Source organism: Schistocerca cancellata, chromosome 7, assembly GCF_023864275.1.
Source record: "Schistocerca cancellata isolate TAMUIC-IGC-003103 chromosome 7, iqSchCanc2.1, whole genome shotgun sequence".
Classification (NCBI taxonomy): domain Eukaryota; kingdom Metazoa; phylum Arthropoda; class Insecta; order Orthoptera; family Acrididae; genus Schistocerca; species Schistocerca cancellata.
This window is the reverse complement of record NC_064632.1, coordinates 261,946,417-261,972,365: the sequence shown is the minus strand read 5'-3', so window position 1 is coordinate 261,972,365 and position 25,949 is coordinate 261,946,417. Positions and strand designations below refer to the sequence as shown.

At 38.5% G+C, this 25,949-nt stretch overlaps 1 protein-coding gene across 3 annotated transcripts in view; it reads left to right on the top strand.

Moving 5' to 3' along the window:
* LOC126091867 (A disintegrin and metalloproteinase with thrombospondin motifs 16) overlaps positions 1-25,949 on the top strand; it is a 495,229-nt gene that overhangs the window by 455,239 nt on the left and 14,041 nt on the right. For all 3 annotated transcript variants that reach the window (XM_049907150.1, XM_049907151.1, XM_049907152.1), the window contains exons 12-13: positions 5,841-6,005; positions 16,542-16,668. In XM_049907150.1, coding sequence (XP_049763107.1) covers positions 5,841-6,005; positions 16,542-16,668 — 292 coding nt within the window. The remainder of the gene's footprint in view (positions 1-5,840; positions 6,006-16,541; positions 16,669-25,949) is intronic.

Sequence of the window (25,949 nt, the reverse complement as noted above, 5' to 3'; positions counted from 1 at the left end):
CTCTTGTTCCTTTATAAGGTTTACAAAGCTCTCTACAGCAACTGGATCAGCTTTCCTGAACAGCTGATGACCATATTTAACACGTGTTGCAGCATAAAAATCTTTTAAAGTTAAAATTTGTGCATCATGATCTGAAAGGCCATTCACCTTTTTGCTAACAGAATGCCCTTCTAGTATTGAGGAATGAACAAAAATGTTGTCTATGGTTGTTCTACTGTTCCCTTGCACTCTCGTTGGAAAGAATACGGTTTGCATAAGATTATATGAATTAAAGAGGTCTACCAGCATCCTCGTCCTTGCACAATCACTTATACAATTAATATTGAAGTCACCACATATAACTAACTTTTTGTATTTCATATAAAGTGAACCAAGAACCTCCTCTAGCTTTAGCAAAAATGTTGTGAAATCGGAGCCTGGGGATCTATAAATAACAACAGTTACAAGTTTAGCTCCGTTAAATTTAACCACACCTGCACAACATTCAAACACCTTTTCTGTGCAGTACTTTGAAACATCAATTGACTCAAATGCGATGCCGTTTTTCACATACATGGCTACTCCCCCACACCGCAAAGAGCTCCTCGAAAAGCAGCCAGCCAACCTGTATCCTGGTAACGAAATGCACATTCGTGTTGCCAGTCTGAGTGGCTATCTTTTCCAGGTCACCATCTATGTTATACTCCCCATCCCTATCAATACTATTACCAGCCCCACCCACAATCACTACCTGATCCTCTTTAGTAAAATCCCTACATAACCCCCCTATGTTAACAGTCACCTGAGCCAACCCTGCATTAGGCTTCACAATGCTGGTGACCTGGTACTCACTCCCCAGCACTTCCTGCAACTGCTGGCCTACACCTCTGCCATGAGAACTACCTAACAGCAGAACCTTCTTCTTCCTCTTCGACTTTGCAACTGTTCTAGGCACAGTAACTACTGAGGTCTGCTGCATGCTTCCTACATCTACAGCTACTAGAGATTCCTCTCCACTAGACTCTGACAGTTGGTCATATCTATTGTAAACACCAATAGTAAAACTATCTGAAAATCTTCTTCTCCTAGCAGATCTCTTGCCAACAGCCAGCTCCCATTCCCCAACCCCCTTCTCCCTCCTCATCCTATCTAGCTCCTCCTGTGCGTTTTTCAACTGCACCTGAAGGGCACAGATCTTACGCTCCTGCTCCTCTATCAATTTACTCTTGCTACATAACCTGCAGTTCCAGGAGAGGATCTCACCAGAATGCCCACTGGCTTCCCCACTGCATTCCCCCCAGTGAAAATACTTCGAACAAGTCTCACACCACAATCCACTACTCACGAACCTACGGCAAAGCCCACACTTCTCACTCATGGTAAAATTTTACTTTTTCTAAGTTCCGCTACTACAATAAGAAGATGTTAAAAACCTGACTACAATAATCACAAACTTACTCTACAAGGGAAGTAACTACTATTATTAACAGTATTAATAAACAACAAATGTAAATATAACAAAAGACTAATACAGAAAGAGAATCAAATGTCTAATGACACAGTAACGAAGCTGTAAACAGTTCCCAAAAGGTTCTTCTGAAATTATTTCACCAGAAAACACCAAGAACACTGGCTGAAGAATACTAAAGTTCCTAAATAAACCACTATACACAAACAATTAATTAGTACTTAGCTTTTGATGCGCCGCTACAGCTGCAACTGGTCAGCGCGGAATGTAAACACAGGCAAGAGGTTAAGTTGCTCGATACGAAACACTCATAAATATCGGGTCACAATACAAGAAAGGCAGAGGTGAATGAAGAAACCACTAATACGTCACTTATATAGTAAATATTATCACAAAAACCGTTAAAATATGTATCTGAAACATAAAAAATATATGAAAACTTAGAGAGCGATCTCACACACAGTCACTCGCTTATGACGTCACACCAAAGATTCTTATGGGCTAAGTCCTACTATGCACCTTATGGCTTTCTTTTGCCATTTAAACACTAATTTTGAGCCTATGGAATTGTCCCATAATAGTATTCCACAACTCAGGTGTGAATGGAAGAATGCAAAATGTGCATATAACGGAAGTTCTTTACTGACACTGCTCCTCAGCTTATACAGCAGATATATGGTATGTGTGAATTTGCCACATATCCTCCCTGTGTGAGTATCCCAGCTGAGCTTTTGATCCATAGGAAATCCTTGTAATTTTCCTGCTTTGTTATGATGACTGGGAGCATTCAGATTAAATACAATAGCTTCAATTTTACTATCATTCTTCTTCAGTACAATTGCCTCAAACCAAGTAGTGCACCTCTCCATTGCCACTGACATATGTGTTGCACATTTTCAAGATTGGGCATCACATGTGATGAGTGTTGTGCCATCAGCATATAGTACTGCATCACATGATACAAGTGCAGATAAATCATTTAAATAAATAATGAAAAGGAAAGGCCCAAGAATAGATCCTGGAGGTGTGCCCTTTATAACTGGGAGACATTCTGACATTTGATTATTTACCTTAACTAAGTGTTTTCTATTGTCCAAGTACGACTGCCTTAGATACAGAGCATTCTCTCTCACTCCGTAGTGGTAGAGCTTTTTTATGAGAATAACGTGGGAGACCATATCAAAACCTTTCCTGAGGTTCAATAGTGTTGCACAGATTATATCTTTATTTTCAAAACAATTGTATATTTTTGCTACAATACTCTCAACTGCTTTGACTATAGAGAAGCTGGGTCTGAAACCGTACTGTGAGGAGAGGAGTGTATCAAAATATTGACTCATCTGTTTATGCATGCAGTATTCTATTATCTTTGATATTATGGGTATAAATGATGGTTGATAGTTATCTGGAGGTGCTGTATCTCCTTTCTTGTGTACTGGTTTAACTACAGATATTTTTAAACATCCTGGATAATTACCTTCATTAAAAATTTTGTTGAGTATTTTAGTCAGTGCCATTACAATTTGATTTCTGATATATTTAATAACATAATTTGAGAGACCATAGTAATCATCTGCTCTAGAATTACTGAGCTTAGCTATTGATTCATTGACCGTCTTCTCAGCTACCCAAATCCAGTGAAAGCTGTCTGTTTACTTACTGTTCATTGCTAGCAGCAGTGCCTATGCCTTACTTACATTCTCCAGTATGCTGTTATCTGATTGAGGACTGACAAAATTTTCATTTAGAATGTGAGATGAAACTGGTATGTGGCACACTTTATCACCACAGTTAGTTTCTGTTTTAATAATTTCCCATGCAGATTTGCATTTATTCACTGAGTTCAGTATATATGTCTAATTTGCTTTGCACTTAGCTGCCTTGATTTCAGACCCGTAAATTTTTTCACTTTCATACACATTTCCTTGTCTGCATTATTGTGCTTGGATCTATCATGTCAGAGAAGCATTAAGATTCTTATTCTACTTATATGTGGGGTGTACCAGCTTTTTAGATTTTACAGACAGACTCCCTTTATAGAAAGCCTGCTTAATTTTTAATTATAACTACTGTAAGTGGTAAAAGTAACTACTAATCATATAGTTTAAGTATTGAGTGGTCCATCTATTATTTGTATCCCACTTAGAATTTTTTCATTAAATTTCTCTTGCCCGGCCTTCAGCAGCTTACTGTTCAGTAAATTGTTCAATTGTTGTGATAGTTACTCCTTTTGAAATTTTCTCATTTTATTGTATTGTGAATTTACATTAGGATGCTATTTTGAGTTTTCATTTAAGATTCTGTTATTTTGTACTTAGAATTTTCAGATTTTCTCCTGTGTTAAGCTTGTGTACAATTATTCTTACTTGCTCTTACTGAGAACAGTTACTTTTGTTGTCTGTATTTCCTGGTCATGGTCACAAAGAGAAGAATCCCATAACGCCAAATATAATTGCTGAGGGAACTCACTGAGATGTATTTTGAAATTGTAAAAAGTAATTCCTTGGAAATCTTTCTGGCTGACATAACAGATATTGTGTCAAACACATTAATCAAAACCTCTCCACCCTTCATAAAAGTATCGTATTGTTGAAATTTACAAGAGCGCATCGTTGGAACAGCTTGCAGTCATTCTCAAGTTTTGCATAGTGGCACACAAACTGGGTACTCAAAGTACAATTTTGTGACAACATAATCTGTGCAGAAAAGTGACCATCAGAATCTATGCAGAAAAGTGGCCATCAGGAACTGGCACAGACACCGTTGCATATGTGAGTAGCAGGTTACACTAATTAAATGAGGTAGCTTTTTTCTTGTCAGGCTTATACACATTTTCTAGACCAGTTTTATTTTGGCCATCTTGCATTTATATTAATATGTAATAAAGTGTGCAACATTACACTATTTTTACACTTAGGGACTATTTGAAATCATTGCAGTGGGATGAAATGTTACTGAAGTTGTCTGTATACTTTTGCAGTGACCTTTATCAAGTCCACACAACAGGTAGTTTCCTGTCCTCCTGGGTTCTAAGTGCCCTGCCCTCCTTTGCAGCCAACCCCCCTCCCTCCCCCACCCCCCTGCCTCCCCAATCTATCATCCTTTCCTCCCAAAGGAAGAAACTGACAAATCCAAAAGATAGAATAGTTTTTTACTACTTTTTGTCCTTCTATCTCTATTCCTGTAATATCATTTTCTTTATCACATATATGTGATAAATCTGCATTTATTGTTAAAACTGTCCACCAAGTAATTCATCTTTTCCATTTGGTGCAGTCAGTCAGACGAGGAAGATCTTCAGTCATTTTTGAGTAACACATTCTTATTCCAGTACTTTTCAGCTGGTTTCCTTTCATTCCATATTTTTTATCTCAGTAACTTTTTTGATACTAACTATTCAACTTCATCTTGATCTGCTATCTCATCCATTATTGCTCCCTATTCTTAGCAAGTTATCCTATTACAGAGGGCAATTACTCATCACAAAGCCCAAGCAGACTCTCACTATCACACTTCATTGGAAATATTTTGTTTGATTTGCAGCCTGACGTGCCTGTTACCATTTCTGACTACTCACAGTATTTTTAGCAGACACAGCCAAAATAGAAATTCAAATGCTGTACACTAATCTTTATGGTAAGGAAGGGCTCTGGTAGAATCTTTCTCCTTCCACCATTTTTAGAACTTACATTTCACAACCTTAAATGTTTTTAAGGAAAGCTATGCATTGTGTTACTGCATTTTATGTCCCTTCCAGACTAATCACAGAATTTCATAAGATGAACACTGGCAGTCTTACATACTTCCTTAAATGCAACCAATGGTAGTTCTGTCTCTTGAGTTTCTATCCAAAATTAAATGCTGCATTTTGATTCTCAAAAAAATATCAGTTCATTTGAAAAACTAGGTATGTGAATATACTGTCTTTCATAAGCTTCCAGTTATATCATGTGCATAGTACAAGTTCTGCTGGCTGTCTGTGAGAAAGATTGGCTTGTTCAAAACAGCTAATTTTGTTGAACTTGAAATATGTTATTGAATCTGTTCTGCTAGTTTTTTTGTAAATAAGATTGAATTTTGCTTTCTTTCATCTAACCAAAACTATTCTCTGTTCAAGAGGCAATGTGGAGTTCATTAAAAAATAGAAAATGAGAAAGTTTAAGATTTAACATTTCGTAGCTGATGAGGCCTTTAAAGACAGGGTATAAGCAAGAACATGAAAAAAGAGGCCTTTATAACTATATATAACTCATATCTATTGTATATCTTTCTTCATAATTATTAAAATATAAAAAGCAAAATAAGAAATCAAAATAATGCTTCATACAGTTTTTTGGAGTGCGTACGTAGATAAGTTTCTCTGAATTTTTCTTTCATATTATGTCATTTGCAGGTTGGGAGCAGTTCACGATGGTTCACCCCCTCCAAGCTACCTTGGTGGCCCTGGAGCAGAGAAGTGCCGATGGGAGGATGGCTACATCATGAGTGACTTGAGACACACTGAAAAAGGATTCCGGTGGTCATCGTGCAGCGTTGCATCTTTTCACCATTTTCTGAAGTGAGTTATTTAGGAACTAGAAACAGCTGAGTCACTCTGTGAATAAAAACTGGAAATCTTTAGAAAATTGTTTCTGAATACAGCTGCACAAAGCATTTATTTCACTTTACACAGACCACTATCACCTGTCTTTATACTGGCAAAGCATTGAATAGATTAAAAGATGATCAGCAGGCTTACTTTAAAGTTACTTGTTCAGTGCCTTGTAATACATTGCACCAACCAAAATGGAGCCCCACTGTGAATGCTGTTCTCAAACACGGGATTAGTTGGTTGACATTAGTAAGCAGCTGGAAATGGCCCTGACTACAATTGACAGCTGCTGCGATTTGGTTTGTTGGAAGAGCTCCAGAGAGTCATGTACCTGTGACACTTGTACCAGAGGTAACTCAAGTACATTCCTCTCCTGTGGATCCTGTCTCCACTGCAGAAAGTACAGAATCTGCCATTACCTGTCCACTTGATTACGCGTGGCGCATCAATGGTAGATCAAGGCATCCTGTACAGGATGGACAGGGACCAGGGACTCTTGGTGTTGTACTGACCCTCATAACCAAAAAATTTGAGGTGCTGTATTTCACTGAAACTCAAACTGAGCCAGTGGGACTCACTTCACCTGTTTTGGGTAAACCTATTTTGACGGGTGTCTAGAGGAGGCAAATGCAAAAAGGTAGGGGTCTATTAACTGACAGCAGTTCAAACGCATGGCGAATGTTGGTACCTCTTAGGAAAATGCCAGCAAGGGGCAGAAAAAGACACCAGATGCACTCACTGTGTATGCCTGGGGGCCTCATTCAACATGTTGAACGGGCTATTCCAGCAGCCATTGAGGGAACAGGGCACAACCAACTGCAGATTATGGTGCACATTGGAACAAATGATGCTTGTTGTCTTGGCTCCGAAGTCATTCTTGGGTCATTCCAGTGAGTGTCAGAGAAGGTTGAGAAGACCAGCTTTGCGTGTGGAGTTTCATCTAAGCTCACAATTTGCAGCTTTGTCCCCAGAACTGATCGTGGGCGTTTGGTTCTGAGTTGAGTGGAAGGACTAAACCAGAGAATTCAAAAGTTCTGTGACAAGCCAGGCTGCCACTTCCTGGACTTGTACCACAGTGTTTAGAACTGTAGGGTTCCCCTAAATAGGTCAGCTGTGCTCTACAAATCAGAGGCTGCTACTCAGGTAGCTGACTGTGTGTGGGCTGCACACAAAGGTTTTTTAGATTAGGTGACTCCTCCAATCCAGATAACAATGGCTGTAGGAAACCCAGAATTATAAGATAAGATTAAAACAAATGCCTCCCACAGGAGAGATTATTAAAATTCTAATGGTAAACTGCCGAAGCATTTGTAACACAGTGAAGCTCACATAATACTAAGTACAGAAAGCTAGTTGAAAACTTAAACTGATAGCAGTGAGATTTTTGAGGAAAATTTAAGTGCGTATCGAAACGATAGGCAAATGGAAATTGAGGCAGTGTATATGTCACAGTGCACAAAAAACTCAAACACACCGAGATAGAAATTGAAGCTGCATGTGAGATTGGTTGGGCAAGGCTCAGTATCAGGGCTGGACTTAAAATGATAATTGGATTCTTCTATCACCCACCACACTCTTCTCCTGGTGGAACTGAAAACTTCAGAGAAAACCTCAGTTCACTTTTACGAAGTTCACCAGTCATACTGTAATGATTGGTGGAGACATTATTCATCCAACAATTAATTGGAAAAATTACAGTTTTGTTAGTGGTGGGCATGTTAAGACATCTTGTGAAACTTTACTAAATGCCTTCTTTGAAAACTACCTAGAAGAGATAGTTAGGAACCCTACTCATTATGGAAATATGTTAGATCTAATGGCAACAAATAGGCCTGACTTCTTTCAGGATGTCCATATCAAAACTGGTATCAGTGACCACGATGCAGTTGTGGCAACAATGATTACCAAAGTACAAAGGACAACTAAAACAAGCAGAAAAATATACATGTTCAGTAAACTAGATAAAAAATCAGTAATGTCTTATCTCAATGAGGAACTTGAAACTTTCAGCACAGGTTAGGAATATGTAGAAGAAGTCTGGCTCAAGTTTAAAAGAATTGTTGCCCATGCACTGGATAGATTTGTTCCCAGAAGAACAGTTCATAATGGGAGGGAATCTCCATGGTATACAGTCACTGTAAAGAATTTCTAAAGAAACAGTAATTGCTACACAATAGGTGTAAAACAGAGTGCAGATGCTGAATGAAAAGCATTTGACTGTCAAGAGAGCAATGCATGATGGCTTCAGTGAACACCATAGCAGAATATTGTCAAATGATCTTTCACAAAGTACAAAGAAATTCTGGTCATATGTAAAGGCCATTACTGGCACCAAAGTAAGTGTCCAGTGCCTAGTGAATGAGATAGGAACAGAAATTGAGGGTAGCAAGCAAAAGCTGAAATGTTTAACTCCATTTTCAAATGTTCCTTTACAATGGAAAACACAGGACAGTTGCCCCAATTTAATCCTCAGACCACTGAAAAGATGAATGAAATACATATTAGTGTCAGTGGTGTTGAGAAACAGCTGAAATCGTCAAAATTGAACAAATTCTCCAGGCCCTGATGCAACCCTTTCAGATTCTATCCTGAATTTGCATCTATGTTAGCCCCTTTTCTGACTATAAACTATTGAAGATCCCCAAACAAAAAAACCATGCCCAGTTCTTGGAAAAAAAGAACAGATCACACCTGTCTACAAGAAGGGTAGTAGGAGTGATCCACAAAACTACCGTCCCATTCTTGACATAAATTTGTTGTAGAATCTAAGAACATATTCTGAGCTCAAACATAATGCAGTACCTTGAAAAGAATGACCTCCTCAATGCAAATCAGCATGGATTCCAAAAACAGCAATCATGTGCAACCCAACTTGCACTTTCTCACATGATATAGTGAAAGCTTTGGATCAAGGCAGTCATGTGGATGCAGTGTTTCTCGAGTTCCGAAAAGCATGTGACTCAGTACTGCACCTATGCTTATTGTCAAAAGTACAATCAGATGGGGTATCAAGTGAAACTTGTGACGGGATTGAGGATTTTTGGTAGGTAGGACACAGCATGTTACCTTGGATGGAGAGTCATCATCAGATGTAGAAGTAACTTTGGGTGTGCCCCAGGGAAGTGCGTTGGAATCCTTGCTGTTCATGTTGTATATTAATGACCTTGCAGACAATATTAACAGTAAAATCAGGCTTTTTACACATGATGAAGTTATCTATAATGAAGTACTATTTGTGAGAAGCTGCATAAATATTCAGTGAGATCTTGATAAGATTTCAACATGGTGCAGAGATTGGCAACATGCTGTAAATATTCAGAAGTGTAAAATTGTGCACTTCACAAAATGAAAAAAAATATCCCATACGGTGACTATAATATCAGTGAGTCACTGTTGGAATCAGCCAACTTATGTAAATATGTGGATGTAACACTTTGTAGGGATATGAAATGGAATGATCACATAGGTTCAGTCGTGGGTAAAGCAGGTGGTAGTCTTCAGTTTATTGGTAGAACACTAGGGAAATGCCATCAGTCTAGAGACTGCTTACAAATCACTCATATGACCCATCCTAGAATACTGCTCAAGTGTGTGGGACCCATACCAGATTAGACTAACAGGGTATATTGAATCTATACAGAGAGGGGCAGCATGAATGGTCACAGGTTTGTTTAATCCATGGGAAAGTGTCACAGAGATACTGGAGAAAGATGTAAACTATCCCAAGAAAGTCTGCTAACAAAGTTTCAATAAATAGCTTTAAATGATTACTCTAGGGATATACTACAACTCCTTATGTATCACTCACTCAGGGACCTTGAGGATAAGCACAGAGGCATTCAATCAATCATTCTTCCCCTGCTCCATACGTGAATGGGACATACCCTCTGCCATGCACCTCATGGTGTTTTGTAGACTATAGATGTAGTTGAAGTCAAGAAATGTTTAATGAAAGCATTAGAGCTATACAGAATTTGCATCCACAGGTGCAGATTTTCTGATAAATTATAGGAGTGGCTAATAAATTATTCTTTCAGTTGATTTTTTAATACTCAGAATTTTCAGTTTCCTGCCTGAAGTCTACTGGCAACGTGCTACAGATATTTTCATCAGGATGGAAAACTCCATTCTGAGGAGGGATGTGTTGGCTGTAGGCCACTGAAGAGTCTTTTGCAAGAGGTCGAGTCATAAACTTTATACAGTATTCTTACTGCCCACTTCTGTAGAATAACTGCTTATCTGACCTTGGCTGCATTGCCTCAGAAGACAATACTGAATGAAAGTATGCTAACAATTCCATCTGCAGGCCAAAACAATGAGAAATATTTGTAAGTGCAAAGCAGGCAGAACTGAGCTTTTTGTTTAATTTACCTGATGGTGCCAACACAGTTTTTTATCCACCTGGATGCCCAGGAATGTCACACCCAAAGACTCAACCAGTGTGTCACCACTGATCTCTACTTCCAGTACCTGTATAATAGTGTTGCTTGTAATAAATTCAATGGTATATGAGGGGGAGTCAAGTGGAAACTTGTAAAGTGTAATTAAAAATCAGTATATCACACCATTGCTCTGTAAGTTGGCAGTACTGTCATCAGTTATGTAACGAATGCCCTGCAGGTGGCAGCATGCTACAGACAGGCAGCAGCATGCTACTGACAAGTGGAACACAGCCATAATACCAGTTCGAAATGGTTGTCCCACTTGCAACATGCACCAAGGAAGAACAGCATTCTGTCATACATTTTCTGAGTACGGGAGGTACAAAATCCCTTGAAAGCCATCAGAAAATGAAGGTCCAGTACGGTGGTGCATGTATGTCACTGCAAGAAGTGTATGAGTGGAGCAGAAAGTTCAGGAATGGTGTGACTTCTGTGACAAGCCACTCAGCACCTGGGTCAGGCACACCACATTGTGACACCACAGTCTAATGCAGCAGTTGAAGCTGTTGTGATGGAAATCTGACATATGATGGTGGATGAAATACCAATGAATCTGAACATTGGTCATGGCTCAGCACATTACATCATTCATGAAATACATAAGATAGGTGCCACAGCAGCACTGACGACCCACACTTTGATACTATACCACATCCACCATATTCACCAGACCTCACGCTGTATAACTGCCCCATGTTTGGATCACTCGAAGAGTTGACGGAAGGAAAGAAATTTCATTCTGATGAAGAGATGCAAACAAAGATGATGTAACTTACCAAACAAAAGCATTGGTATGGGATAGAGACACTAACAAACACAAACAAACACACAAAATTCAAGCTTTCACAACCATGGTTGCTTCATCAGGAAAGAGGGAAGGAGAGGGAAAGATGAAAGGATGTGGGTTTTAAGGGAGGGAGTAAGGAGTCATTCCAATCCCGGGAGCGGAAAGACTTACCTTAGGGGGAAAAAGGGACAGGTATACACTCGCGCGCGCCCACACACACACACACACACACACACACACACACACACACACACACACACACACATATCCATCTGCCTATATACAGACACAAGCAGACATGTGTAAAGGCAAAGAGTTTGGGCAGAGATGTCAGTCGAGGCGGAAGTACAGAGGCAAAGATGTTGTTGAATGACAGGTGAGGTATGAGCGGCGGCAACTTGAAATTAGCGAAGGTTGAGGCCTGGTGGGTAACGGGAAGAGAGGATATATTGAAGGGCAAGTTTCCATCTCCGGAGTTCTGATAGGTTGGTGTTAGTGGGAAGTGTCCAGATAACCCGGACGGTGTAACACTGTGTCAAGATGTGCTGGCCGTGCACCAAGGCCACAGGGTGATCCTCATTACCAACAAACACTGTCTGCCTGTGTCCATTCATGCGAGTGGACATTCCCACTTAGAAAGCTTCACAGTGTAGGCAGGTCAGTTGGTAAATCACGTGGGTGCTATCACACGTGGCTCTGCCTTTGATCGTGTGCACCTTCCGAGTTACAAGACTGGAGTAGGTGGTCGTGGCAGGGTGCATGGGACAGGTTTTACACCGGGGCAGTTAAAAGGGTAGGAGCCAGAGGGTAGGGAAGGTGGTTTGGGGATTTCATAGGGATGAACCAAGAGGCAGAGCCACGTGTGATAGCACCCACGTGATTTACCAGCTGACCTGCCTCCACTGTGAAGCTTTCTATGTGGGAATAACCAGCAACAAACTGTCCATTCGCATGAACAGACACAGGCAGACAGTGTTTGTTGGTGATGAGGAGCACCCTGTGGCTAAACATTCCTTGGTGCACGGCCAGCACATCTTGGCACAGTGTTACACCGTCCGGGTTATCTGGATACTTCCAACTAACACCAACACATCAGAACTCCGGAGATGGGAACTTTCCCTTTAATAAATCCTCTCTTCCCATTACCCACCAGGCCTAAACCTCCGCTAATTTCAAGTTGCCGCCACTCATACCTCACCTGTCATTCAACAACATCTTTGCCTCTGTACTTCCGCCTCGACTGACATCTCTGCCCAAACTCTTTGCCTTTACATATGTTTGCTTGTGTCTGTATATGTGTGGATGGATATGTGTGTGTGTGCGTTGTATACCTGTCCCTTTTTCCCCCTAAGGTAAGTCTTTCTACTCCCGGGATTGGAATGACTCCTTACCCTCTCCCTTAAAACCCACATCCTTTCGTCTTTCCCTCTCCTTCCCTCTTTCCTGATGAAGCAACCGTGGGTTGCGAAAGCTTGAATTTTGTGTGTGTGTTTGTGTTTGTGTTTGTTAGTGTCTCTATCAACATACCAATGCTTTCATTTGGTAAGCTACATCATCTTTGTTTTTAGATATATTTTTCCCATGTGGAATGTTTCCCTCTATTTTTTTATATATATTCTCGCAGAGGAATCTGTGCACTTCCTATGCACAGAAAAAAGTGTGTTGAATAACAGGGAGACTGTTTCAATGATACACTTGTGTTCCACATCTGTCCAAAAATATTTTTTCAATAAACATTTACAATTTTCTTTTAACTTTGGAAAATCCAGGATGGAATGTAACAATATTATGAAAAGGACAGTAGGTACTTAACATACAGAAGAGTTGCATATAGGCATAACAGAAAGACTGTCTATATTGTCTGCTATATTGTGAGTAGCAGTTGTCTTAATTATTGGATAGAGGTGAAATTGGTTTTGTGGAATAACTGTGACTTATCAATAGCTTAAAACATATGCAGAGTTTGAAATGTACTGCTGATCATAGATGTCTCTCTGTGATGTGAACTTAGGATTTTTTGGCAGGATGTGTGTTAAATTCTGGTGATTTGTTCTCAACTACTGGCAAAAGTCTTTTTTTAAATTCTGGGCCATACAAATTTCTCTGTCATTAGCTTAACAGTGACTTTTGCATTGGAATGGGCGAGGTTACGAATACTGTCAAACACTGCTTTATGCAAAACTTCAGGCACAAATGGTCTGGGTTAGGGTCAAGACACATCACACCAAATAAGGTTTTTGGTACCTATTAACTGTACTTGTTCAAGCAGGAGGTCAGTTGAATTGCTTTATGAATACTCCTGTAGCTGTTTATTTGTGGTTTGTCTTGCAGTAACCCAGTTGTGATTTCTTGTACAAGAAATGGCACCAATCCTGGAAAAAAAAATCAACCATTACATTTTCTGCCCCCATTATGTTATCTTAAGCCTGTCATAAATAGACAAGTGAACTAGACTTGATAAAATTGTTGGGAAGAGGAAACCTCCTTGAGTTTCCTGAAAACAACCATGATTGGTTTGTTGTCCTAATAGGGTAGAAATGGTCTGGCTTCTACATAAGAGTAGAAGTGACCCACAGTTTCATATATGGCCAGCAGCTCTTCGCCATATGCACTCCCATTGGTCTGTGCCTCAGTAGTTTGTGAGAGAAAAAAATATTAAGGTTTCCAACATACTGATTGAGAGCTGCGCCGATCACATGCTGCACAGCATCTACCACCACCATTAACAGCACATTACAGACTGGGTGAGACAAGAGAACTGCTTTTTGTATGCTGGCTTTTACCTTTTCAGTGGTGTGTTGCATCACTGGAGCCCATGGCAAGAGGTGCTCATCAGTGACATGTATTTCTGCTGCTCCCGGCAGTGTTGGCAGTTGAAAACAACAATTCATAGGAATATTCTTAGCTGCTGAAAATCCATTGAGTACAAGGTGTTTTTAAGGACCCCTATTTTCTCTTTGAATGGACAAATACAGACCACAGAAACTGTATGGCTGAGGAATGTGCATAACACATTTTGTTTTATTTACTATCAAACTGTATTTTCCAATTCAGTCAAACATTGGAATGAGGTGTTTCTCATGTAATGCTATTATCTGGGGAAGCACTAAAATATTGTGTAGATAAGCAAATAGAACTCAATCACCACAGCACTTCATCTACAAAGCTCTGCCACGGCTGAGTGGCATATTTTAGACTGAATGCCTAATACGTTCATGAAATATGTTATATTAGTGTATGTGTAGCAGTCGGAGACGGTGGATGCATTCAAAGCAGAGTAATCCCTATAAGACCTCCAGGTAACATCTTTCCTCTTTTGTGTAAAATATTTTAACAAATTTTGAAACAGTTTTATAGACCAAAAGATATTGGTACCAGTGTTTTGAAAAAGAATGGAAAAGCCTGGCATACAAATACAAGATGATTAAAATTCATCTGGATGTTGTTCCATGTGATTGTATAAAGTATGAAAAACATTAAAGTTTAAACTATAAAACTGACATTTTGGTCATATTGCAATGGCCTCCCTCAGGGCAAAGCCTCACAAATTTTAAATGTAAGGTAGGCAATAAAACCATGACTGTTAAATGATTCTAGCACTGCTACTTTTTCTACTTTAGGACCACATACTATAGCAACAGTAACCTAGCCATTACTGTGCTGTGCGGCATCATTGTTCGTAAACGTAAAATTCATAACACATTCACAGAACACTGAAGGACCATGCAGACTCACTTGTGAGGTGTACAACAGAGACATGGGTAGATCATATTACATGTCCACCATGCCGTTGATCATCAGGACCAGGAATCATCGAAAAATAAATCAATTCGAATCCGTGTCAGTATGGGTCAAAGGTGATGGTTTTACTGGTGGTGGTAAGGCTCCCCAGTTAATTGCAAACTGTCAGAGTCAATATGTCATATTTCTGGAACTTGATTGGACCTAGAATATAATAGGTTAGTCGTAATGAGAGGGAGAGCATAAGAAAGAAGCTATTTGTGAACTATCAGGCTTGTTGATGGTCAGTGTCTGTCTGCAAATTAGCACTTGGCTTCTGGTGGACATGTTTCCTCCCTGGATTGTGTGGAAATACAGTGACTGTTGTTTTGCACAATGACACAGTACAACAGCCAGAAGAATTTTAATCATCTTTACACTGGCTACGGAAGCATAAGTAATTAATAGTACATTTTTCCTGCAGTAGGTGATTATTTCAGTGAAAGTCTTTTACATTGTCAAGAGAAGGCTAATAGTTCTACTACATAGGATTTTTATGAAGCAAAGAATGGAGTTGGCTTTAAAAGTGGATAAAATGCAATAGATCATCTGCAAGTGAAGAACTAAACTACAAAATGAGGCTACCGTGAACATCGACCACTAGAACACTATAATTCACCATTGATGTTATTATCTTTGACTCTGCTCTCTTTGTCTTCGTGTCTATATACCATTACGAGATGTTCAGTTGTATTGTGCTTCTACATTTCATTAGAGGTTTTGATAACAAACCACTTGTTGGTGATTTCCATCCTCTACCATATCATCATTAGGACTGGGATTATCCCAAGGCAATGTTTGTGAATCATGACTGTGCCTTCGATTTGCAGGATGTGAAAGAGCTCTTGACTCACATTCAGCTAAAACTCTCCTGACAGCCACTTATAAACAAAGCATTGCTTCAACCCATGTTACTATACTAAGGAATATATTTGTATCAGGGCTATATCTTCTGTTACCCACCATTATACTGGGAAATTCAGATTTGAAAGGAGATTCCATACTATCAGAAGTACTCTCAGTAGCCCTAGAAGAAGATTTCAAATCCCTAAATTGGTAAAGAGAAATAATATATGTTAACAGAACAAACCTGAGTCACCTTGTTCTTGCTGCTAACATTGTAGACTCTATTGTTAGCCACTGTTGCAAATGAAGTTCAACAACAAATGGAAGAACCTTAATAAAGTAAGTCTGAAAGTAGGTCCAAAAGCAGTTACAATGAAACCTAAATAATGTATAATCAAAACATGGAAAAGGCAGTTGTACAAATTGTTTTCTTATGAAGCCACATTAGGTCCTACAACTGTCTAAGGATCTAAATCATAATATAATCCCTGCAGAGTCTTTTCAGTATTGTATCATTCTATGTTATTAAAGAAATTAAATGCAGAGCCTATAAAACAGAACACATCAATAATTTGCTTATGTTCATAACTGTAGAGCTCAGTGTTGCCATATAAGCAATTTCAATTTTGTTATTTATTTTATGTTCAGTGGAGATACTGCAACATGCCTCTACAACTCTCCTCATGAAGATGAGTCTTTGCCTCGAGTGTTGCCTGGAAAGTTATTAACACTTGATGCACAGTGCCGAAAGGACAGAGGAACTAGTGCTTGTTTTGTAAGTTGTTTAAATATAAATAGACCAAATATTTATTATATCAAATAAATATAAGCTAGCATTAATTTTTGCCATTATTAAATATAGTTATTCCATTCATTCATTTATATGCATACAAAAGTTGTTGTTTTTGTGGTCTTCAGTCCTGTGACTGGTTTGATGCAGCTCTCCATGCTACTCTATCCTGTGCAAGCTTCTTCATCTCCCAGTACCTACTGCAACCTACATCCTTCTGAATCTGCTTAGTGTATCAACTCTTGGTCTCCCCCTACGATTTTTACCCTCCACGCTGCCCTCCAATACTAAATTGGTGATCCCTTGATGCCTCAGAACATGTCCTACCAACCGATCCCTTCTTCTGGTCAAGTTGTGCCACAAACTTCTCTTCTCCCCAATCCTATTCAATACTTCCTCATTAGTTATGTGATCTACCCATCTAATCTTCAGCATTCTTCTGTAGCACCACATTTCGAAAGCTTCTATTCTCTTCTTGTCCAAACTATTTACCGTCCATGTTTCACTTCCATACATGGCTACACTCCATACAAATACTTTCAGAAATGACTTCCTGACACTTAAATCTATACTCGATGTTAACAAATTTCTCTTCTTCAGAAACACTTTCCTTGCCATTGCCAGTCTACATTTTATATCCTCTCTACTTCGACCATCATCAGTTATTTTGCTCCCCAAATAGCAAAACTCCTTTACTACTTTAAGTGTCTCATTTCCTAATCTAATACCCTCAACATCACCCGACTTAATTCGACTACATTCCATTATCCTCATTTCGCTTTTGTTGATCTTCATCTTATATCCTCCCTTCAAGACACCATCCATTCCGTTCAACTGCTCTTCCAAGTCCTTTGCTGTCTCTGACAGAATTACAATGTCATCGGCGAACCTCAAAGTTTTTATTTCTTCTCCATGGATTTTAATACCTACTCTGAATTTTTCTTTTGTTTCCTTTACTGCTTGCTCAATATACAGATTGAATAACATCGGGGAGATGCATACAAAAGATTGCACGATGGAAGCGACCCTTCAGAGATGTAGACTGAGTCAAGTTATACATTTACTGACAGAAGCAGCTACTGTAGGCTAATGTAAAAATTTACTAACAATAAATTATGACTGGTGCTAATATACGCTTACTGGTAATTATTGAATGACTTCTAAATTAAATGTGATATATATAGATGCCTATAAACTGAGAAACTCAAGATCTGTTTAGTATAAATATTAAGTTATGTAGAATTTACATCCACAAGTTAAAATATTCTGATAAATTATAGAAGAAGAGGCTAATGAGGCACTTGTTTAGTTTTGAATATTTAGGGATTTTTAGTTTTCTGCTTGAAATCTGCTGGTAACCTGTTATAGGTTTTTGCACAAGAATATAAAATTTCCTTCTGAACTCTAGGCCTGGATACATAAACTATATGAAAGTTGTTTTCGCTTCTGTTGTCATGGCCATGAAATGCACAGCTCATTCTAAATATGCTCATGTTATTAACCATTAATTCCAGTGGGGGATATATGTATTGCCACAAAAATGAAATAATATCTAAGTCCCAGGAGATGCTTTTGCAAGAAGTTCAATTCTCAACTTACTGAATATCCTTCATGCACATTCTTCTAGAATGAATATTTTTTTTTTTTTTTTAATCTCGGCTGCATTACTCTAAACGTTTATGCCACAAGGCAGTACTGAGTTAAAGTATGCAAATAATGATAGCAATCCCACCTGAAATTCAACACAATGAGGGAGATTTCTAATTGCAAAGCAGGCAGAACTGAGGTTTTTGGTTAACTTACATGTGGTCTGGGGTCACTTTAGTTTGGTGTCCATGTGGATGCTTAGGAGCTTCATAGGTGGAACTTCATCCAGAGTGTGTGCTTCAATCTCTATGTGTGGTACCTGTAAGAAATTTTGATTTTTTGGATCTGCATATTTAAACAATGGAAACTTCAGGTAGAAATATCACCAATGTAGGAAAAAATAGATTGCTACTTACCATAAAGATAAAACACTAATTTGCAGACATGTACAATTAAGACACTTACACATAAGCTTTCTGCCACAGTCTTCATCAGGAATAAAGAAACTCAGACCATTCATTCACACAAGAAGCACACCCCATACACACATGTATGCCAACCCTGGCTGCTTGGAGCAGAATGCAACTATCACATGGGATGGAAGCAGCAATTTGGAAGGGGTGGGGAAGGGGGAGGGATAGCAGTGTATGGGTGGGGAAAGAGAGGAGTGCTATCTGGTAGAGTGTGCAGGGACTAGAATGCCAACATGCGCAGCGTCAGGAGGTTGTGGGGCAGGAAGGTGTAGAAAATGGATCAAAAAAAGAGAGGAGTGGGGAAAGATGGGCAGGTGCATTGGCATAGTGTGGCAAACAAAGAAGATGAGAGATGAGAATGGGGAAGAGGTTATAGGACAGAGGGGGTGAAACTGTTGGATGGAGGATGTGGGAACAGTATGTGTTGTAAGGATACTCTCATCTGCACATTTCAGAAAAGCTGGTGACAGAGGAGAGGATCCAGATGGCTTGGGTAGTGAAGCAACCATTGAAATCAAGCACATTATGTTCAGATGCATGTTGCACCACAAGGTGGTCTACTTTGCTCTTAGCCACAGTTTGATGGTGACCATCCATCCTGGTGAACAATTTGTTGGTAGTCTTAAAGTTGTGCAATGATTGAAACAGAACTGGTAAATGACATGACCACTTTCTCAGATGGCCCAGCCCTGATGGGGTAGGGTAAGCCTGTGACAGGATTGGAGTAGGAAGTCTTGGGTGGGTGGATAGGGCAAGGCTTGTACCTGGGTCTTCCACCATGTGCTTGATTTCAATGGCTGCTTCACTACCCAAGCCATCTGGATTCTCACCTCCACCACCAGCGTTTCTGAAATGCACAGGTGAGAGTCATCGTTGCAACATGTTCTCCACTCCTGTAATTATCCTGGCCTCAACCTATGGTAACATACTCTCCCCACATCTCTACCCAACAGTTTCCACCCCCTCTGTCCTATCATCTCTTCCACATTCTTATCTCCCACCCTCTTTGTTTGCCACCCTGTGCCAATGCTTCCACCCATCTTTCCCACTCCTCTCCTTTTTCATCTGCTTTCCCCACCTCCCTGCCCCAAAAACTCCTGAGCCTCTTGGTTTTCTAGTCCCTGCACACTCTACTTGACAGTGCTCCTCTCTTCGCCCACCCATATGCTGCTATCCCCTCCCCTTCCCTGCCTCTCCAGATTGCTGCTTCCATCCCATGTGATAGTTGCATTCTGGCCTGAACTGTTGGAGCAGGCGCTTGTGTGTGCGTGAGGTGTGCTTGCTTGTTTGAATGAACGGTGTGTGTGTCTCTATTTCGGATGAAAGCTGTGGCTGAAAGCTTATGTGTAAGTGTCTTTCAATTGTGCTGTTCTGCAACTTAACATGTTGTCTTTATGCTAAGTAGCAGTCTACCTTGTCCTACATTGTTGAACTCCATATTTATTTATTCGCCCAAAAAACTTTCCAGATTGTGAGATACTGTACAAAAGAAAGATACATACATAATTACATACAGTACACAAACAGTACAGCAAATAAATGAATTTTTCACTTTATCCATAAAAGAGCTCACCCTACCTGCAGTAGCTACACTGTCTTGTTCCAAGACTCCTGTATTTCATATGTTCTAATATGTGTCTTTGTAAGATAGATATTAAACATTTTGTGGTGAATCAGTTGTAAGCTTGTTTCATTATTCTCTTGGCTGCATGTGTTATGAAACACATTTGTACCCTTTATCACTATACTAAGCCTCATTAGCATACTTCACACTTTTTGAGAAACCTCCAATGTTCTACTTTACCATGTCCCCTTGGTTTTGGGGACCCGTGCATTGCCAGAACCAGTATCTTGTATGGTCCCAACTCTACCACAGAAACTAAGAACTCAGTGACCTGTTTGATGCCATACTCATTTTGGTCTATGGCCTGAGACTTTATTCTGCTTATTTATGTAGATACTCCCTCCTTTCCTTCTATTAAGCATATTGTGATGTTTTACTAACTTGTATCAATCTAGGTACATGATTGAATTTCTGTGGCTTGCAAATGATGTTTTGTTACAAAAAATACATCTGTAGAAATACATTTATATGTTTCCATTTCCTGTAGTGATATGAGAATCTCATCCTCCTTATTTAACAGGCTTCTTAAATTTTAGTGGAAAAACCCAGATGTGTTGTGCTTGTTACTCTTTGTTGTCAAAGCTGCTATAATATGTTTTCCACTGATTGTTGCAGCCGTGTCTATAGTTATCTGGCAGCTTTGTCTTTCAGAAATACTTAACCTAAAAAGGCTTATTGAAAGTACAGGAAATCACAGGGACTGAACAGTCAGTATTCTAGTTACACTGAATGCTTCTGAAAATTAGTTGTGCAAATGACCTTTTGTCAGGAACATTCAGATATAGACACAGTGTGTGTGGTGTAACCATGTGATGCATCAGTCACCCCCATGTGTAATCATCCCTTCCTGTTGCACTGACTCCTGTAGCACTATATTAACATATTCAATGGAACACTTCATCTTTGACTTGTATTATTCAAAGAGTGTCACAATTTTCACTCTATCATGAGGAGCATTCCATAAGTCATACACACAATACATTGTAATGAAATGATTACAGGTTATTAAATTTTGTTTAATTGTGCACATTTTCTGACTGTTTTCTGACTATTTACTGATGAGCTCACATAGCAGAAGACTATTTAATTTAGTAACAGAAGTAAGTGTGCAGTTATTTTGTGCCATGTAGACTACAAGTTTTAAATACAATTTCTTTGATGAAATACAGAGTTGCTCAGAAGAAGCAAAAATAAATCCAATATCATTTGCTACTTTTCACAATCTCAGTAATATGAAAATCCTCTGTGATGTGGAACATATCAGAAAACAAGAATACAAAATAAATATTTACAAAATAATAACAGAAGTGCTAATGAACCTTCCACAGATCCCAAATAAAATTGTCCTTGTGGATAAAAACTTGTCACCAAATATTAAATGCTCATTAGACTTAGGCGCATATGATAATTCTTAGGCTACTGTAGCATGCATCTTCAAATTTAAAAAAATAAATAAATAAAAATATTTTACAGCACTTATGTACAATGATTGCATTACTGCACCGAATTTGTACAGAAGTCAGATTGTACAAAGTATTCAGATTATGTGATGTTAATAATAACATAAATGCATGAATCGGTTCTGCTAAGAAATTCATCAGTGTAGTAGCAGGAGTTGGCCACTAATAAATTCTTTAGACTCTTCTCAAACTGAACTTTATTAGTATTCAAACTTTCTGTGGCTGCTGGCACGTTATTGAAATATGTGTTGCTGAATAGTAGACACATTTCTGAACCAAAGTAAGTGACTTTAAATTTTTGTGAAAGTTATTCTTATTCCTAATATTGATTCCGTAAACTGAACTGTCAGTCTGAAAAAAAAATATATTTTTAATGACAAATTTCATTAAGGAATAAATATATTGGAAAGCAGCAGTTAGTATCCCCCAGTCCCTTAACAGCCCTCTGCAAGAAATTCTTGAATTCACACCACAAATAATCCATATTGAACATTTTTGGGCTTGGAAAATTAGCTTGGCTTCATGAGCTACCCCAAAAATTAATCCTGAATGAAATAAGCATAGTATGCTAGCTTTTTTTTTTTATTTTTATATCACCTTTGTCTGACAACATGCACATAGGAAATATAGTCTTATTTAGGTGCTTCAGCAGTTCTGTGGTATACTCCTCCCAGTTAAATTTATTATCGAGCTGTAATCCCAAGAATATAACATGGTCAACTTCATCTATCTGCTTGTCGTCATATTTTAGGTATATACTGGCAGGAAACTGTTTACAAGTTCTGAACTGGTGTTTAGTATGTTTTTTCAAGGCTTAGTGACAGAGAAGCCATTTATTTAATGTCAATGAAAATTTCATTAGGTGACCTTTCTATGGCTATACTTCATTCACTATTTGTTGCAATGTTTGTATCTTCTGCAAACAAAACTAACTTGACATCTGGTAATGTTACTGGTGGAAGGTCATAGATATTCAGAAGAAAAAGTAAGAGCCTTATGATGGAACCTTGGGAGGTACTACAAGTTATTGGTTCCCAGTTGGATGATGCCTGATAGTTTAATACAAGTCTGCTGTTGACACCCTTTGTTTTCTGTTAGGGATATAGGATTGAACCATTTTGCAGAATTTCCTTTTATGCTGTTATATTCTAATTTATTTAAAAGGATGTTATGATTTACACAGTCAAGTGCCTTTGATGGATCACAAAATATACCAGGAGCCTGTAATTTATTGTCTAATGAATTAAGTACATTCTCACTGTATGTGTAGATAGCCTTCTCAATGTTGGAAACCTTTAGAAATTCAAGTTTTGACTTGGCTAGTATTTTATTTATGACCAGACAGTCAAGAAGATGATTGTATATTATCTTTTCTAAAATTTTTGAGAATGCAAGCAAAAGTGAAATTGGAGGAAAGTTGATGGTTTTCTTTATCTCCTTTCTTATACAAAGGCTTAACTTCAGCATATTTCAACCATTCAGGAAATGTCCCTCTGAAAAAAAGACTGGTGACATAAATAACTTAAAATATGACTAAACTCAGGGGCACACTGCTTAATCAACTTTGTTGATATATTGACATAGCCACCAGAATTCTTTGATTTTAAGGGTTTTATGATGGACATTACTTCTATTGGTGCCATGAGGGTCATGCTCATATTACTGCAGCTGTTTGTAGTGACTGGTCTGAGGTATTCAATGGCAGTATCTACTGAATCTGAGTACTCTATCTTTTCAGTAACAGTTATGAAGTGCTTATTGAAAAGTTCACCAACACTGCACACATCTGTTACCTGGGTATCATTTACTTTTAATGCTATGTGCTTCTCTTTATCTCTGGTTCTACCAGTCTCTTCCTTCACTAAATTCCATATTGTCTTTATTTTTGTTATATGATGTGACTACCCTTTTCTGATAATGCATTTGCTTTCATGTCCATATTACTATCTTCAATATTTTGCAGTATATTTTGTAATGATCTATAACATTTACATCAGAGCTGTTTCTGATTAATAGGTATGGTTTCCTATTTGTCATATCGGATACCTTTATTCGTTGAGTAATCCATGACCAAGCGAGGGGGTGCAGTGGTTCACACACCGGATTCACATTCAGGAGGACGATGATTCAAACCCGCGTTCGGCCATCCTGATTTAGGTTTTCCGTGATTTCCCTAAATCACTTCAGGCAAATGCTAAGATGGTTCCTTTGAAAGGGCATGACTGATTTTTTTTTTTGGGGGGGGGGGGGCAGTTCTCAAATAGGTTGAGACATTATTAACAAAAGTGTTGTATGTTGCATTCATCCTGTGAGCACTGTACACATCACTCCAATTCATGTCTCTGAGGAGTTTCCTAAAACAATCAATTTTTGGCTTATTGACTACCATCTTGAACTCAGATTTAGTAGATCTTATTTCCTGATCAGTATTAACATTTAGCAAATGAGAGGCTAATTATTATTGGTTTTATAATATAATTTTGTTTATTGGACGTTTCTAGAAAGATATTATCAATGGCCATTTTTGAGCCCGTAGCTATTTTAGTTGGAAAGTTAACAGTATGAATTAATTTGAATGACAATGCTACTAATGGCATTAAGCTCTTGCTGGAAGAGTTTTTCCAGAAAATCTACATTTAAGCCACTGGCAACCATTAGTTCTTTCTTTTTTGTTGTTAAATAGGCCAACAGATCCTCAAAGTGACTTGTGAACAGATTTAAATTACCTGCTAGTAGTCAATATACACTTACTATTACGAATGATTTATGATGAAACTCTACTCCTGTTGCCCATGCTTCCATATGCTGTTCTAGGCAAGATTTATAAATGTCTCTGTTATTAAATTTATGGCAGGTGCTAGCCAGGCCTGCAGGTTGTGCTGTTGTATTTGACCGCTAATAGCACCTGTGCCACGTCCTCAATGCTATGCAAGTGTCAGTCATGGTCAGAACAGTGTTCGGTGTAGTTGTGGGTGCATTATGTTGGAGCTAAGTGATTTTGAATGTGGGCAAATTGTTGGTGCTCATATGGTGGATACTTCTGTAACCAAGACAGCTGAAGTAATTCAATAATTTGTGTTTGCTGTTTTGACACCACAGACATAACCTGACTGAATACAAGATTTGGTAGTAGACAAATTGTTTCCATCTTAGCTAGCTCAAAACTGCATATGTTCTTGTTAAGTTATGTTGGTCCCATAAATAAGTAAATTGTAGCTTTTGTTAAGAGAGTAATTCAAGCCCAATGCAATCTCCAGCATTTTTAGTGACTATGGGAGTGTATATTAAAAATAAAACTGCAGGAGTAAATAAAAAGCGTGCATCTCACCTCAAGAAAAATGCAGAAATAACTTAATGTCTTTATTCAAGAAGAACAGTGTATTTTTTCTGACATATCAATAGCATAAATTAATATTAACAATATTTGAGACAGTTGAACAACATCTGTGTAACAGCTGTCCAAACAGAAACAGTTGGGTGTAAGGCTAAATAACATACATATGAAATAAAAATATAGATATTAATAATTTCTTCATCCAAGCATCATTTTACAATGATATAGGATTTGTAAACTTAATACAAGAAAAAACAAGCCACACATACAGACAAATGACATACATCAATGTGTTTAATGAGAAGAAAGCTGGTGGCTGGCCATAGCTTTATTGAAGGAATAATCACAGCATCAAAAGTAATTTAGGAAAAAGAGTAATCAATATGGAGAGACAAAACATGAGCCTCCATCCTCTCAAAACTGAGGCCAGTGTCTCGACAAATACACTACCTTATTCGGCTATACCTAGCTTACAATTCCCATATGTTCATACATATTTTCAGATATAGGAGTCACCCAAATTTTTTAACTGAATAGATAAAAAAAATCCACTCACCAAGCAGTGGCAGAACACACACATAAAAGAAGGTTGTAATTTTCAAGCTTTTGGAGCCAGTGGCTCATTCTTCAGGCAGAAGGGTTGAAGGAGAAGGAAAGAGGGGTGAAGCAAAAGGACTGGAGAGGTCTAGGAAAAGGGGTAGATTTTGGGAAAGTCACTGAGAACCATGGCTCAGGGGAGGAATGACCATATGTGATGAGAAGGAAAGACTGATTGTTGGGGACTGCAT